Source organism: Planococcus citri, chromosome 2, assembly GCF_950023065.1.
Source record: "Planococcus citri chromosome 2, ihPlaCitr1.1, whole genome shotgun sequence".
NCBI classification, from domain to species: domain Eukaryota; kingdom Metazoa; phylum Arthropoda; class Insecta; order Hemiptera; family Pseudococcidae; genus Planococcus; species Planococcus citri.
In genome coordinates this window covers 5,799,406-5,816,032 of record NC_088678.1, presented here as the reverse complement: position 1 = coordinate 5,816,032, position 16,627 = coordinate 5,799,406, and the positions used below count along the sequence as shown (strand labels likewise).

The window sequence follows — 16,627 nt, the reverse complement described above, 5'->3', positions numbered from 1 at the left end:
AAAACGAGTTAACTGATGAGGAACAAAAAAAGAGGTAAAAGATGAAACCGAATTAAAATGGAATTAAATTCCTGCTACGCTGTTCAGCGTTATTCAGTAAAATAGGAGCAGAACGTAACGGCAAGGCTCCTCAACTAGGTAGCTAATCCCCCTCTCCGCACCACACTGCTCACAAATGGAATGCCACGCCCACACCACTCCGTTTCCGTTGATCTAGGGTGGTATCAGACAAAGTGGGGAAGGGGTTCACTCCACTAACATGCGTAACACATCACAACGGATAATTCCATTAGCGTTACACTCTTTAGCATACTTCAGCGTTATTCCATTTTATTTTATTTCATTTCCATTTTTTTTTAATCAACTATTTTGTTTTAATTTGATGTAACTGAATCTCGAGAAGCATGAAAAAAGCAATGACTTTTAATTCATGGCAACCAATATTAAATTAAATAGGAAATAAATACGTGTAATATGTCATTAAAATAATTTCAAATGAAAGTAATGAAAAATTAACGAATATCGACAAAAATGAATGAAAAAAATGCTCTCAAAAAGTGAGATAAAAATGATATTCCCGTAAAAATTAATCGACGTTTATGCAGAAAACCTGATCTTTAGATATCAAAGACTCTTGTAACAGATCCTTAAGATTTGGATATTTGTTTGGTGACTTCCTCGTGTGCCATTCAACTGAACTTGGCAGCAGAGTACCATGCAATCTCCGCCTGCTTGCTCTGAACATATTCATTTTTGGTTTTTTTAATCATTCGAACAAAATGCATACGTTTTGTTACATGTTTACCAACCAATACACGATAAAAATATTCGATCTTTTACCACACATGAGTACGATTAACGCGAAATATGTTTACATAAAATCATTATAAAAACTGATTTACTTACCAGTTTATCGAGTAAGTTAATAAAATAGCAATAGCAACATAAAACGTAACATTATAACACCACTTTTTCTATATTATTCAAAATTGGAAGGAAAAATGTGAGGATTAAAACAAATGTAAATAATTCACGACCAATTTAATGAATAACATTTAATATAAAATTACAAAAAATTTGAAACAATCAGTAAGTATTCGATATTGCAGCTGAAAATTTTGTCGTAAAAATTTATAAAACAGTTGTCATTTCACAGAATAACAATAAAGAAGCATTTGCTGTCTTATATCACAGTCAATATAAAGTAAAGAGAGAGAAAACATTTATAACATACTACTAGGTAAGTAAAAAAAAAAAACAACGGATATTATTCGTCGAATAAGCCATTACATCACTGGTTAATTCCATTTCAATCCCCTCCCCTAAGAAAAAATCCAACCCACATTATCGTCGAATATTATCCGATAAAAAATATTCAACCACTACAGCGAAGAAAAAAAAACTAGGATACCACTTAAGCGAATAAAATGTCAAAAACTAAAAAAATACAAAAAAAAAATTATACGAGAAGCGTACTTTGAAACACTTAGCAAAAAAAAAAGGAAACCTTTATGAATTTAAAAGGAAAAGTAAAACAAATACTACTAAATAATAAAAATATATAAAAAAAATTCAAAAGCATCGTAAAAAGATCACTTAAATAATGATACTAGGAAAAATACTAAACTCGAGAAAGAGAGAGAGAGAGACAGAGAGACAAAGGCATATAGAATCAGAACCAATCACTTGATACTTTGCATTCCAACTTTGGCAACATCATCGAGAGCTTTTTCACTCGTGAGGGGGGTGGGTATGATCTGCAGTGGAGCAGATCATTGTGAATCTAGGAAACGGGTTCACTTTAGCGTGAATACATCCGGTTTTAAGGCGTGCTTATATCTCATATGTGTAACCAAATGCACCTTCTGTTTGGCCTTATAGTTACACAGTACGCATTTAAATTGCGGCTCTTTGCCGCACTCCCAGCGTTGATGATTCAACAGCGAGCTTTTTAGTTTATACTGTCGGCCGCATTTAGCGCACGTGATAAATTTACTAGCGTCCGATTTCGAGGTGGGATTTTGCATTAGATCGGGCATTTGTAAAAGTGGCGGCTTCGAGAGAGCCGCTTTTAAAGGAGACGCTGACGTAATGCTGTAAATTTCATTCTCATTTTCTCCCTCATCTTCGATGCTGGGCCAGTGGTACGAGTCGTCATTCATCATAATAAACTGATCGGCTATAAAAAAAATTCACACAAAAATTTTAATTACAACTCGAACGAACCAACCTAACATACTAATTTTCAAAAATCAAAATTGCACACACGCAAAAGTCTTAATAACCAAAATGTCCGAATTTAAAACGAGAAACTAAAAAAAAAAAAAATCAAGAACCAAAAGTACCGCTTGCTGTACCCACACCTCAATGCCTTACTTAACTTTTCAAATTTCCCTCAAGCTATTCAACGTGGGTATTTATGATTTATATAAAACGTTTTTTGGCTTATATATTCATTTCATGCAGCGTTTTGTTAGTGAAAAAAAAATATATATGCGGCAACAGCAGCGAAAAATGCGCGTGTCTTTGTTCCTCGATTGCCAACACAGTTCTAAAAGATTGTTCAGCGTGTAATGATTTCCATATATATTTATAATATCCGGCCCAGCAACAACAATTAAGTGTAAGGAAGAAAACGCCACCTCGAATTTTTCTATTCCATTTATGTATTTATAAAAATAGAAGATAAAGCCCATCTCCAATTAGTGTTCAAGTAACTAATAATTGTAATATAATTCAGAGATAACAACAAAAATAAAATATAGGCGGTGCATTATACAGCGTACATGTCATGCGATGATGGTGAACACTGATGTACCCCTTTCCTCTCAACCTTTTTCAACTTGCCATTCTGTTTTCCATCCAACACGTTCATCTTCAATTGTGCAGTCCAAACACGCTTTTGATAGCAATAATGGTCCAAGGAGGCCATTCAAATGGAATATTGGGCAAATGGGTTCACAATAAATTGCCTGCTACCAAATTTGACAATTTCCACAATTTCATCTATAAAAAATGATCAATGGAATTGACAAATGGTCCCTCAACTCATTTGATACCAATAACAAAAAAAAACTGATTATTGTGGGACAGAGGATCACTATAAGGGGTCAGTGACCTCCACCATGGTTTAAAATACCTCCTTACATTACAACAAATTGACTCCTTTCACAATTTTTTCCGTAAAGAACAATGGATGGAATTGAAAAGGTGTGCTCCATTTGAAACCGATAACAAAAACCCCAGTTATTGATGTGAGAGGACAGATGGTTATTATTGGGGGTCAGTAACCTCTATGGTTTGAAAGGATGTCAAATCAAAACAGTCTTCATGATAATCTGACCAATGATGGTGAAATGATATGTACTTCAAAACATTGTGAAGTAGATTTGAAGAAGTTATAGGGATTCCAGAAGTTGCAGGCTGAAATGGGAGCCTTATCGTGAAATGATATTTGTAAAATGATTAATAATTTTCAACTAATTATCATTATCAGTATGGAAAATCATTCGAATTGACCCCCAAAAAATGTCAGAAAAATAAGAAAGATAAGCATGAAATTGAAAAAATATCAACTTGCGAACAAAATCACCAAAATGAAATAAAACTGGCATAAACAACTTGGGAACCCAACCTCAAAAAAGCTACCAACTTTTGAAAATACTTAACACCCTGATTTGAACCAAACTTGAGCAATTTCATAGTCGGGTTTCAAAAAAAATTGCAACATCAAACCTCTCACTTCCTGAACACCCTGAAACTCTTTCATACAAACACAAAACAAATCAACATCTACGTAACACCGAACAACGCGCGCATATGTTCAGATATCACTGCGCATGCGCCATACCCTTTTTACCCTGTTTGAATCAGACGTGATGATGAACTTGCCACAGCAACACGTGTTTTCCTGTGAACATCTACATAACACCAACCAACGCGCGCATATGTTCAGATATCACTGCGCATGCGTCACTTCCATTTTACCCCGTTTGAATCAGACACAAAGATGAACTCGCCGCAGCAACACGTGTTTTCCTGCGCTGACCGTAAATTTTTATGCCCTCAGCGGTGATTGTTTTCTCCATCGTATAAAAAACAAGGCATCATTAATCAAATTATTGTGTTTAATGACAAAAAGAGGAAAGTACAGGTCAAAGGTCGCTAATGAAAAACAACAAAACATTTTAAAAATTGACTATCAACTATAATCGATTGCTTTACAACATCGAGTCGTGTTAATAAGTAGAAAAAAATGAACACTATTTATAATCTAGTCATAAAATACATTACTGAAATTTTTAATCGTGTGGTAAATCAAAATAAAAAACACTTCTAGAGACATAAACAAAAAATAATTACCAAAGTAAAAAAAAAAACTCGATAAAAATTAAAAAACAAAAAAAACAAAAGTTTGTGTACTTATTAAAAATAAATACCTACAATGAAACAAAAAAAAAAAAGGTGAAGTCTCTTACGTAACATGTCATCTCTATTATTAAATAATGTTTAAAAAATTTTAAAAAGAAGGAAAATAAAAACAAAAAAAAAGGTAGCTTGGCACAACCCCGCACCCAAAATTTTTTTTCCAGGCAATCAAAACGGAAAATGACAAATTGTTCAATTTGTTTTTCCACAACATCTTAAAAACTACTATCAGGCATTTTGAAAGATCTGGGCGTATTGTAATGAAAGTTTTGATATTTTTTTTCACATTTCGCAAGCCTCAAATTAGCAAATTGATCAAACTAACGCGTGATGTTTCCTAATATGAGACTGTATGTTGAACCTTCCAGTATGCGAGCAGAACGGACATCGTTGGACATGTCGTTCGCACGAATACTTTTCATGCCTAATCAACGTGCTCTTCGAATTAAACGACTGCATACAATGTTTGCATTTGTAACCAGTGTCCGGTTTAGGAAGCTTTCGTTTTAGTACAATACTCGAATTTTTCACTGGAGAACACACAGAAAAAAATAATACCGTTCGCATTAATCATCAAAATCGATAAAATGCCATTTCACTAGCCTATATGTACGAGTAAACAAGATATAATAATTCAACAGAAGGGGAAACATATTATACGTATTTTAAATAAGAGAAATAAATAAATAAAAGAAAGCTAACGAAATATTATAGACTAAAAAAAAAAAATCATAAATCGATACAATACGATGAATATGATCGAGAAAGCAGCGATATGACCGGTTAAAATAGTATGGGGAAGGCAAAGGCGTGAAGGTAATTTCTCGCGATGATCCCAATTTCTAATTTCGTGTCGGTTCCAAAAAAAAGGTACGCATTTTGATCGAAATAGGATAATATAAACGAGACCTGATTGATTTTTCACGTGATTTTCAAATATCACGTAGCATGCAAGTTGAAATTTACAGTGAAGTATTGATGACTTAATCTTGAAGAGAAAAGGAAGACGTCCAAAGTGCTACAAGGTTGAATTTTTCACCTCAAGGTAAATCAATGAAAAGAAAAATAGTTTGAAAAAATTGATTTATTCAGAATTCTGTATCGATAAAAAATACAAATACATGCGATAGAATGAGAAAATGCTTCAGAACAGTGTTTTCTGGGCATACGGTATTCTTGGATCGTCTAACTGACCAAATTTTCGAATTCAGCGTATTCAAAAACCTAGAAATCGATATGCATGAAAGGTTTTTATCACTTTTTGAATTTTCAACCCCATCCCCCACCACCTCACCCCCAATTAAATCAGCTAGCTTGCAAAATCATACAAACAGATTCATGGTAGAATAGTCTTTCCTAGAAATCTATTCTCAAAATTTGATTCATCAATGAACAATTTCGAAAAGTAGAGTGGAAGTCATAGAAGCGGGGGGGGGGGGGGGGGTGATGGAGGGGGGGTCTGAACAATGATAAAATATCGTCATGTATATCGAGTTCATGGTTTTCGACGTCGCTGATGCCGAATCTGGGGGTTATTTCAGCCTCGGATGAGAAACAGAAGCTCTAGAAGCATATTTTCAAATGAATAACGAGTCAAAATCTGTACAGTGATGATACCTGAAGGGACCAAAACTTTTCAAGCTCCATATAACGTATTCCCAGTAAATGGAAGTACACAGTTCGTTAAATGATCGTTTTCTAATAGATTCTCGCATTAATTTAGAAAATCACATTCGAAGCCTCGACACAGACATCTGAAATCGTGTTCATATATCAAGTTAGTGGCGAAAAGTGAGCAAGAACAATAAAAACATCGGTGTTTACAACAATGTTGCGAGTTAATATCATTTTTTTTTTTTTTTTTTTTTTTGGAATCATGGGACAAAAAATTCTCATCTTGCAAAAGCTTCCTCTTTTCGAAAATTTTGTAAAAGAAAATAATAAACTGCAAAGAATAAATGATAATAAAAAAAAAGGTACACTACCAAGGCGCAATTCTACACATAAAGTTAGTTCGTCAAAATACCCGCAGGTAAGGTAAACGTATATATAGGAGAAAAACATAGGGTGAAAAATGGCCATTGTTAGTCGGACACATACATATAGAAAAATGTTTAAATTATAAAGAGAAATTGATAAAGAGAAAAAACACGCCGCCGTCAAAATGTATCGCCCAATCAGAACACCAGCCCAAAAAATTGACGCAATTGCTATTTTTTCGTTGCAAAATTTGAGAAAAAAAAAAAACAAAAAGGCTTTAATTCATCGTCATCCACCGCCACAACCTAAAACAATCGAGTAATCATAATCGCCATGCTTCTTTTTTCCTTTCAATAACAGAAAAAGCACACATTTTAATCGTTATTTTAAAACAGTATAAAACTAAACGTAAACGTGTATTATGAAAGAACAAAATTAAGATTTTATGATTCCAGTTTCACAAAAAAATTTACTCAATTTCAATCATGACTAGTAGATCCAAATTCAAGTCATCGAACCTCCCCTCTCACCCATTTAAAGCGTCAATTCGTGGTCCCTTTCAACACTCTTATTCTCTTCTTTCTCCCTTATCAAAAACCATAGAATTCGACATTTTATGTTCGAGGAGCAACATGAGAATATAAATTCATTACCTTTCAATACCAATAGCGATGTCTAAACAACGAGGTGATCGTTTCGTTAGCCAGGTCTAGGTACCTCATACTTATACCTACAAAGGTACGAGAAAAATTGCCATACCACACCTCCATCTTCCTAATACCTCTCCCTTGTGACCACGTCAGACAGCCATCATCTGACTATGCGAGTAAATATTTGATACGGTACCGATGATAATCACCAAAAGAAAAAAAACCACCGATCTTTTGTTGTACAAATAATGCAAGCGTGCAGTGGCGCTGGCGACGGCCAATTTCCGAGAAAAAAATTCTTCTCGGGTCGTTTTCGTATGACCGCGTAATATCCATAATTCGACAGGACAGGCGTAATGCGAACGTCCAGCTATAAATGATTATAAACACGATAGATTTGCGTTTAAAAGAAGCGAAGACGGGTTATATTTAGTTGTACGCGGGGAAGGGGCCACGATATCGTATAATCCAGAAAACGGCGAATAGAGAAGAGGTGTGAACGTAAAGGTCACTGCAAGAGAGAAATTTCATTGGAAAAATATCGAAAATTCAAATCGAAGAATATTTAATTGGCAGAAAAAAACATCAGAAACAAGCAACGAAACACACACATTCAATAATATTAATATCTCCCAATTTGAGCAGGCAAAAGAAATGCGTATCAATGAAAGCTTGGAAGAAAAATTTTTAAAAATGAAATAAAAAACCTGAAAAATGTTTGAAAATTGACAAAAAATTATTCGTTTGCGAACGATTTGATAAAAGGTGAAAACCCGAGAGATCCATCAAATCAGATAAACGATGGTACCAACTTAGCACTACAAATCGATTAAATTAAGAAATTTGAAGCTGATTCGTTCGCGAATGATTTGTTCAGGAACGATGAATAAATTCGAGAACGATACTGAATTATTTGGAAATGAAATCAGATGATATACGACCTACAAAACGAAAACATTCTTCAAAATATCAATAAAAATGGGAAATGATTCATTCGCGAACGATTTCTCACTTCTGAGCAAATCGTTCGCGAACGAATGAATCGCTCGAAAATCAACTTGGGCAGGTATAGATGACACGACAAATCTGAACAGTTTTATTCTCATCAATAAAAACCCAGGTTCGGGGCATTCGTTCGCGAATGATTTGATCAGAAACGATGAACAGATACGAGAACGACTGAATCATTTAGAAGTGCTATCAACTGATACACGACCAGACAAAACGAAACGTTTTTCAACACATCCAAAAAAATTGGAAATGATTCATTCGCGAACGATTTGTTCAAAATGGAGAAATCGGTCGCGAACGAATGAATCACTCAAAAATCAACTTAGGCAGGTACAGCTGACACGACAAAACGTGAAAGTTTCAATCTGATCATCAAAAACCTCAAACCTGGGCTCAGGTGTGATTCGTTCGCGAATGATTTGTTCAAAAACGATGACTAAAAAATTCGAGAACGACTGAATCATTTGGAAATGAAATCACATGATATGTACCTACACGACAAGATGAAACAAAATCGAAAATATTTTTTAATGTACCAAAAAAAATTGAAAATGATTCATTCGCAAACGATTCCTCTCTTCTGAGCAAATCGTTCGCGAACGAATGAATCACTCGAACATCAACTTGGGCAGGTATAGATGACGCGACAAAACTTGGCAGTTTCAATCTGATCATCAAAAACGTGGGCTCAGGTGATTCGTTCACGAATGATTAGTTCAAAAACGATGACTGAATTCGAGAACGACTGAATCATTTGGAAATGAAATCAGATGATATGTTCACGACAAGATGAAACCAATTGAAACGAAATCGAAAATATTTTTTTAATGTACCTAGACCTACCAAAAAAATTGGAAATGATTCATTTGCGAACGATTTCTCACTTTTGAGCAAATCGTTCGCGAACGAATGAATCGCTTGAAAATCAACTTGGACAGGTATAGATGACACGACCAATCCAAACAGTTTTAAATGTTATCCTCATCATCAAAAACCTACGCTCAGGTGATTCGTTCGTGAACGATTTGTTCAGAAACGACGAATGAATTAGAGAACGACTGAATCATTTGGAAATGAAATCAGATGATATGTACACGACAAGATAAAACGAAATTGGAAATGATTTTTCAATGTATCAAAAAAAATTGGAAATGATTCCTTCGCGAACGATTTCTCACTTCTGAGCAAATCGTTCGCGAACGAATGAATCGCTTGAAAATCAACTTGGACCCGGTATAGATGACACGACAAATCTGAACACAGTTTTAAATTCCAATCTCATCATCAAAACCCTACGTTCAAGTAATTCGTTCGCGAACGATTCGTTCAGAAACGATAAATGAATTCGAGAACGACTGAATCATTCGGAAAGGAAATCAGATGATATACGACAAGATAAAACGAAACATTCTTCAATACATAAAAAAAATTGGATAAGATTCATTTGCGAATGATTTGCTCAGAATTGAGAAATCGTTCGCGAACGAATGAATCACTCGAAATTCAAATCAGGCAGGAACCTGGACTCAGGCAATTAAATCAGAATTGACAAATAATTCGAGAACGGCTGAATTTCTCCTTGGTTGAATACAGTCTAGGAAAACTATTTTCTTCCCTCTCTCCCCTTCCCAAAAAGTTGTGAGAATCAAGAACAAATTCCCAAAAATAGACAAAACGTTTTCAAAAACAAACCCAATCCCACAAAAATTGAGCAAAAACGATAAAATCTCGCGACTGAAAACAAGTACACGACGAAAATTACATATAAATGTATACAAATCATCTAAAACTTAATCGAACCACTCCCCCCCTCCCAAAACACGAGCTCCAAATTCGATAACAATACCAAACCACAGTGCTATCGCAATATTACACATTGCACAATACGATACCCTCCAATTACTATAAAATTTTAGTTTGAAATCATAAAATCTAATTTTCCATCGATCGATTAAAAATAAACAATAAAAAGTAATCACTATGTAAGTATGGTAGAAAAAAAAAAGGTACAAAAATACAAATAAACATAAACATCTAGGCACATACAAACGAAAAAATGTCACTTACTGCGATTTGAATTATTCCTTGCCTGCCTTTCTTATATATTGTATATTTTCGGGCGAGTACATCGAACCGAAAAACAAACTGATTAGAAACCACCAAAATTCACACATGTGATCACGTTTTCAAAACACAATTTCACCCCATGTAAGTAATAAACATATCATCTCTAGCAACCTATCCCACACCTAACTCCCTTTTTTTCTTTTCTTTTTAATAAATCCATACTCCAACTTCCTCTTCCTTCACTATTCTCATGATAAAAAGTCCCTCATTTTTATATCCACACGTTGGTGAAATCAAAAAGCACAGGATAATTTACTTGACAAGTGAAATATACATATTTTTAACATACTTTATAGTATACAACTACATAAATAATAATCTCGTAAGTTTGCAATATCATCAATAAAAACATCATCGTTAAAATACACAGACGATTTTTTTTTTTTTACTAATCTTACAAAATATATTGTAACCTCATTCCTGGCAAAATATATTCCTAACCAAGGGAACTAAGTAATATTTTCCAAACACTCCAATATTTGCAAAAAAAAAATCAAAACCGCGACAACAAAACGAAAAAAATTTTCAACATCGAGAGATCCCACATTGAGAAAAAAACCGAACAAAAAAACATAGAAATAGAAAAAAAAAAAGGTAAATTATATCGTACCTACCTATTGGAAAAAAGCACTACAATCGACTCGCATTAGCCATCGATTGTATGCTCCGGTCGTGTGTGCGCTTTTCTCTTTCGTGATTCTTCAAAAGCTTCGTTCGTGCGTCGCGGTAAATAACCGGTAAATACCGATTTATTTCACCGCCACATGGTAAAGGTAAAGGTAAGTATTGTACATACGAGGTATATAATTTTCACACACACTATTACACATACACGACTATATAGAGTGCATGAATAATACATACTACAAGTACAGTACAACATATGCGTTAGTCAGTCGTTCATTCATATACAAAGTAGTATAGTACAAACATATCACATTGTACATACAACGTCGTTTCGAAAAAGAGAGAAAAAAAAATATTATAGATTAATTAGAAAGAAGAATAAGAGATAGAGAAAAAAAACCGACGACGACGAAATTAAAAATAAGCATGCAAAAAGCCAATAATACATAGAAGCGAGCATGCAATCGTGAAAACAACAAACTACCCCGAAATACCACAAAAAGCCATGAAAATGAATCAAGCTAATAAAAAGAAGTAACGGAAAATTAAACAAACGAAAAAAAAAAAAAACGAGAATATTCGGAATACTAAATTTTCAATATTGAATTATTTTTTCAAAAAAAAAAAAAAATTCCGTATCAAATACGAAATGAAAATACAAAAAAAAAATTACGTATGACCATACACGATAATAATAAATAAGTGTCTATATCTGAAGTATCTCTCCTTTTATACCACTTTTTTTATTCAATTTTTTTTTTCTTCAAAATAATCAAGATATACGTGCTTTTGATCGTTTCAAAATACAAAGAAAAAAAAAGATACTCCATGTCGAGACCACGAAAAAAAAACACATAAAAAAGGAAACATCTAAAGAATAATAAAATATACCGGCCAAAGGTCATGATTAATTCGTCTTGGTGTTGGCAAGTTTACATTGTACAGCAGGAAATTTTCGACCCAAATGTTAGGTAAATGTTCACGATAATAATATGATTATCGATGACAAAATTTAATTGATTATAATGACTGTAAGTACATACACTACACATGAGTAGGTAGATATATCTGAAACGTGTTATGTACGAGTACGACAAAGACAATAATAAATGTTATGTCACGTGCTTCTGTGTGTGAATACGATAAGTCGATATACGAGTATTTATTATGTAATACATAGTACTTTTTGACTTGGATTTTTATTTCCATCTTCTGATTCTTTTATTGTTTCGAATACTAGTAAATCATGCAGACAGAAACTTGCGCTTAAAATTCAGCCAACAGAGTTTTAATAACGAAAATTGATAATTTAGATGCAGTGTTGCCAATAAAAATGCATTCGAAATCAGCCAGCGTGTTTTGAAGACCTTTACGGAGAGGAGGGAAGGATGAGGGGGCAAGGGCAGAGCGTACTCGAATCGCGTTTAGAAAAACAACAAATTATAATGATGTGAAAGTGAAAATAGAGATAAGAACCTTGTAAATTTTCAACTTGAAATTTAAAAATTGTTATAAAATAATTTCAAAAAAAATAAAATTGTGAAAAATATTATTTTCAAGGATTCATTTCTAAATTTTTTTTCCAGTTTAGTGATTCGCAATCGATAATTTGAAATAGGAAAAATTCGAAAAACGAATCTGAGCATTGCACCTTTGAACGAGACCCTCCCTAGTAAATCTTAAAGTTCGACCAAAACATTCCAAAAAAAAAAACACCCAGAATTATTTGAAAATTATTCTCATAAACGTCTTTCAAAATGGAAATATCCCCACAAATGAATAATTTCAAAGAAAAATTCTAGAATAGAGAATTAATGATTACTCGACTTTCTGAACTCACCTTCGAAGTCTGAAGTTATCGAACCAGTTTTAAAAAACTCAAATTTTATTTATTCCACACGATGAAATGATCTCAAACATCTAAACTTACTCAGAGATGGGACCAGTTTGGCACCTCACAACCAGTTTCAAAACATAGTTACGATTTGAAAATAAAATTTCTTTTGAAATCAGTGCTGCGATAAAAATGTCAAAAATTTCAAAAAAACGTAAAATTTGCTCTTTTTCGAAGCTATTTTTAAAAATATTTCGCGTTCGATTTTTTTAATGCATCAAAATCTTGAGTGGGGGGGGGGGGGAGGCAGATGGTTACCAAGGAAGTCTTTGGGAACGTTTTATTTATTGCACGAAATGAGTTGATATTTGTTGTCTATACCACGAAAAACACTACACAAAGTACAAAAATGTCATATCATTTTTTCTGACGGAGAGGGGGAGGGGGAGAAGAGGGGCCCGATCCCGAAAATTACTTGATAATCGAACTCGGCGTAACTGGAAACGTAACAATCCGTATATTACAGGACTTTGTTAAAAAAAAAACAAACATTCATGTTCAAAATTAACGAGACGTCGAATAGGGGGGGGGGGGGTCAAAACCAGAGCTTTCATATTAGCGAGTTGAATTTTCAACTAATGAAAATTTTCAAAAAAGACTCTCGAGTTTTACACAGGAATAAAAAGTGGGGTAATTAGACTTTTGCATATAAAAAGTCAAAACTTTATTCTAGAAGGGGGGGGGGGGGGCACAGTGGGCTGTGAGACCCCTCAAAACGGGCGTAATTCAAAAACTTACAATGAACTCTAAAACAATGGTACTTACAATGATATCCTCCCTTATGTTTTTGGGGTCGCAGAATACGAATTTGACAATATTTTTTTTGAAGGGGTGGGAGGTGAGGGGGTGAAGGGGGCGAAAAATTCAAAATTTGATTATAATGATGTGTGATAAGTCGAAATGTATGTTTTTGAGGGTGTAGATCACGAATCTGACGATATTTTTTTCATAGGGGTCAATGGTGGGGGCTGAAGGGGGTGAAAACGGTGAAAAATACAAAATTTGACAATAATGATGTGTGATATGTCGAAATGTACCGAATATGAATAATTCAACTAAAAGTGAGTAATAATTTTCATCAATTTACTCGATTTTAGTTGTTATAAAGTAATTATAGAGGTATAATTTACGTTAAAACTCCGTTTTTTGCCTACTCTGCTGCATAAATAGGAATAGAAAAAATGTTTGCACGTAGATGCACGGGAAATTCCAGTGGCTGGTAATACTTAAGATAGTGTATTTCAAGATGTTAATTGCCATTTTTGCCCTATAAAGTGCCCCCGCGACCGCCACAGTCGATTATAGTGAAAAATCTTGGTGAATTTCGTTAAAATGTGACAAATTTTTTCTTCCAGGGACTTTGACGGCTCCCCAATAGAAAATTCTTCATCCCCCACCCTTCACCCCTTCTACACCCTCGAAAACGTACATTTTGACATATCACACGTAATTATGGTCAAATTTTGAATTTTTCACCGTTTTTACCCCGTTCATCCCCCACCATTCACCCCTACGAAAAAAATATTGTCAAATTCGTGATCTACACCCTCAAAAACATACAATTCGATATATCACACATCATTATGGTCAAAATTTGAATTTTCCACCCCCTTCATCCCCCACCATTCACCCCTACGAAAAAAATATTGTCAAATTCGTGATCTACAACCTCGAAAACATACATTTCGACATATCACACATCATTATAGTCAAATTTTGAATTTTCAAACATTTTCACCCCCTCAGCCCCCACCATTGACCCCTATGAAAAAAATATTGTCAGATTCGTGATCTACACCCTCAAAAACATACATTTCGATATATCACACATCATTATAGTCAAATTTTGAATTTTTCGCTCCCCTCACCCCCTCACCCCAACCCCTACAAAAAAAATATTGTCAAATTCGTATTCTGCGACCCCAAAAACATAAGGGAGGATATCATTGTACCATTTTTTTAGGGTTCATTGTAAGTTTTTGAATTACGCCCGTTTTGAGGGTGCTCACAGCCCACTGTGGGGGTGGGGGGGGGGTGGTGGGGGGGGGTTAAAAAAAGGTGCAAAATTGAAAAGTGTCGAAAAATAAAATATTGGAATCGTAATGTAGGTTATCAAAAAACGCAGAATCCTCTATTGAAGATCATTCGATGCCAAATCCCGAAATTATCACCGAGGTGAATTCATTTTGGAAGACTATTTGACCCCAAACTTCAAAATAAGCTCAAAGAGGAGGGGGGGGGGTACAAAGCCACAAATTTACAAAATTTGGCATCAAAACGTAGCTTTTCAAAGGCGCAAAATCCTCGAAATGGTCTTCAGCAGGCAGCAAGGATGTACTAAACTGAAAATTTTCAAAATGAAGAGGTAGAATCTTGATCAAAAATCACAAAATGAGGGGGTTTTGAGGGCGCAGAATTCATTTCTGAAGACTATTTGACGACCCTAACCCCTAAAATGGGCTCGAAAGGAGAGGAACAAAATGAAAAATTTTGCAATTTTCTACAAACGGATCTTCGTGGAAAATGTACACTTTCATCTTCTCAATCGATAACTTTCTTCAAAGGTGCAATTGCAAAAAAAATTATCTCGTTTGATTGTATTCACATCAGAATTTTTCAAATGAGAGCAAAACATTCAGAAATGCAAAAAAAAAAAATGCTGCCAATTAGCCAATACACGACGTACTATTTCGAGTACTAGTCTAGAAACGGTGATTTCCACTTGCGCTTTTCCTTCAATTTATTTTGACCAGTTGCGCTTTTCCAAGCCTGCTTCTTTAAATACCACTTGCGCTTCTTAAAAACCAATTTCAGGGGTTCTCAAAGTTTGGAAATTTTGATAGTACGAGTATGTTTGTGCAAAGTCGTTCTTTTATGGCGTTGATATTGGATTACTGTGCGGAAGAGGAACATTCTCATGATGTTACGAATGCCAAAACAACGAATCGAGGCTTTTTTTTTTTAAAATAATGAAAAAAATCTGTAGGTAATGTGTTGCATGAATTCATGTTTTATTCCTTTTTTTTTGTTTTCTTGAGCAAGGAGCAAGAATATGCCATAAAATACAAAGTATAACATTCTATAGCTGCAGTTACCAATGCTTTTTAAAAGCAAACTTGAAGTACCTAGTTAGATACTGTTCCAAATGCCATGGGGTGACCATCATAGAATCTAACTACCTCATTTTTTGCTATAAACAAAGCTTAATACATATGTGTGTGTAGGGATGGTGCAGATGCAAGGCGATAGTCCCGGCGCGCCCGCAGCCCCCCCGCGACCGGCGCCCCACGAAATTCCCCCGAGCGAAGCGAGGGGGAATTTCGTGGGGCGCCGGTCGCGGGGGGGCTGCGGGCGCGCGCCGCGCAAGCGCGGCGCATCTCTTCTACCCCTTCAGTCACATTGTCTCAAATTCCTGAATTTTTTTTGGTCATGAATACTTGAACAGAGTTCATATTGGTCTGTCTAGATGTAAGGAGATAGCACCGGTCCACCGGCGCCCCCCGTAATTCCCCCGAGCGAAGCGAGGGGGAAATACGAGGGGCGCCGGGCACGGGAAGGCTGGGGGCGCACCTCTTCAAGGTCGCTTTTCTTAAATTTTAGCCTCATTACTTATTCGAAATTTCTGATATTTTTGGTTATGAACAGAGTTCAGCATATGTGTCAGTCCTCTCCGTGTGGATGTAAGGAGATGGTCTCAGCCCCTCCGCAGCCTCCCCGTGACCGATACCCCTCAAAATTCTCACGAGCAAACGTGAACTTGACATCAATTCATAGTTTTACTCAGTATTTCTTCAAAAAAAAAAAAATGAATAAAAGTATAATTAATCACGTAATGCTGAAATACAGCGTAATTAGATTCATTTTTCCAGTACATATATTGAATATTCACGTATGAATCAAGGTAGTTAGA

General features: G+C 35.0%; 1 protein-coding gene across 7 annotated transcripts in view; it reads right to left on the bottom strand.

Annotated features, from left to right (window-relative positions):
- LOC135834309 (longitudinals lacking protein, isoforms A/B/D/L-like) overlaps window positions 1-16,627 on the bottom strand; it is a 58,750-nt gene that overhangs the window by 30,082 nt on the left and 12,041 nt on the right. Inside the window, exon 4 of one of the 7 annotated variants that reach the window (XM_065348159.1) lies at window positions 1,077-2,179. The exons of 5 other annotated variants lie outside the window; for them this stretch is intronic. In XM_065348159.1, coding sequence (XP_065204231.1) covers window positions 1,797-2,179 — 383 coding nt within the window. In that variant the 3' untranslated portion in view covers window positions 1,077-1,796. Of the gene's footprint in view, window positions 1-1,076; window positions 2,180-4,108; window positions 4,959-16,627 lie in introns of those variants that run through there. One more of the 7 variants, XM_065348163.1, reaches the window with a different exon arrangement.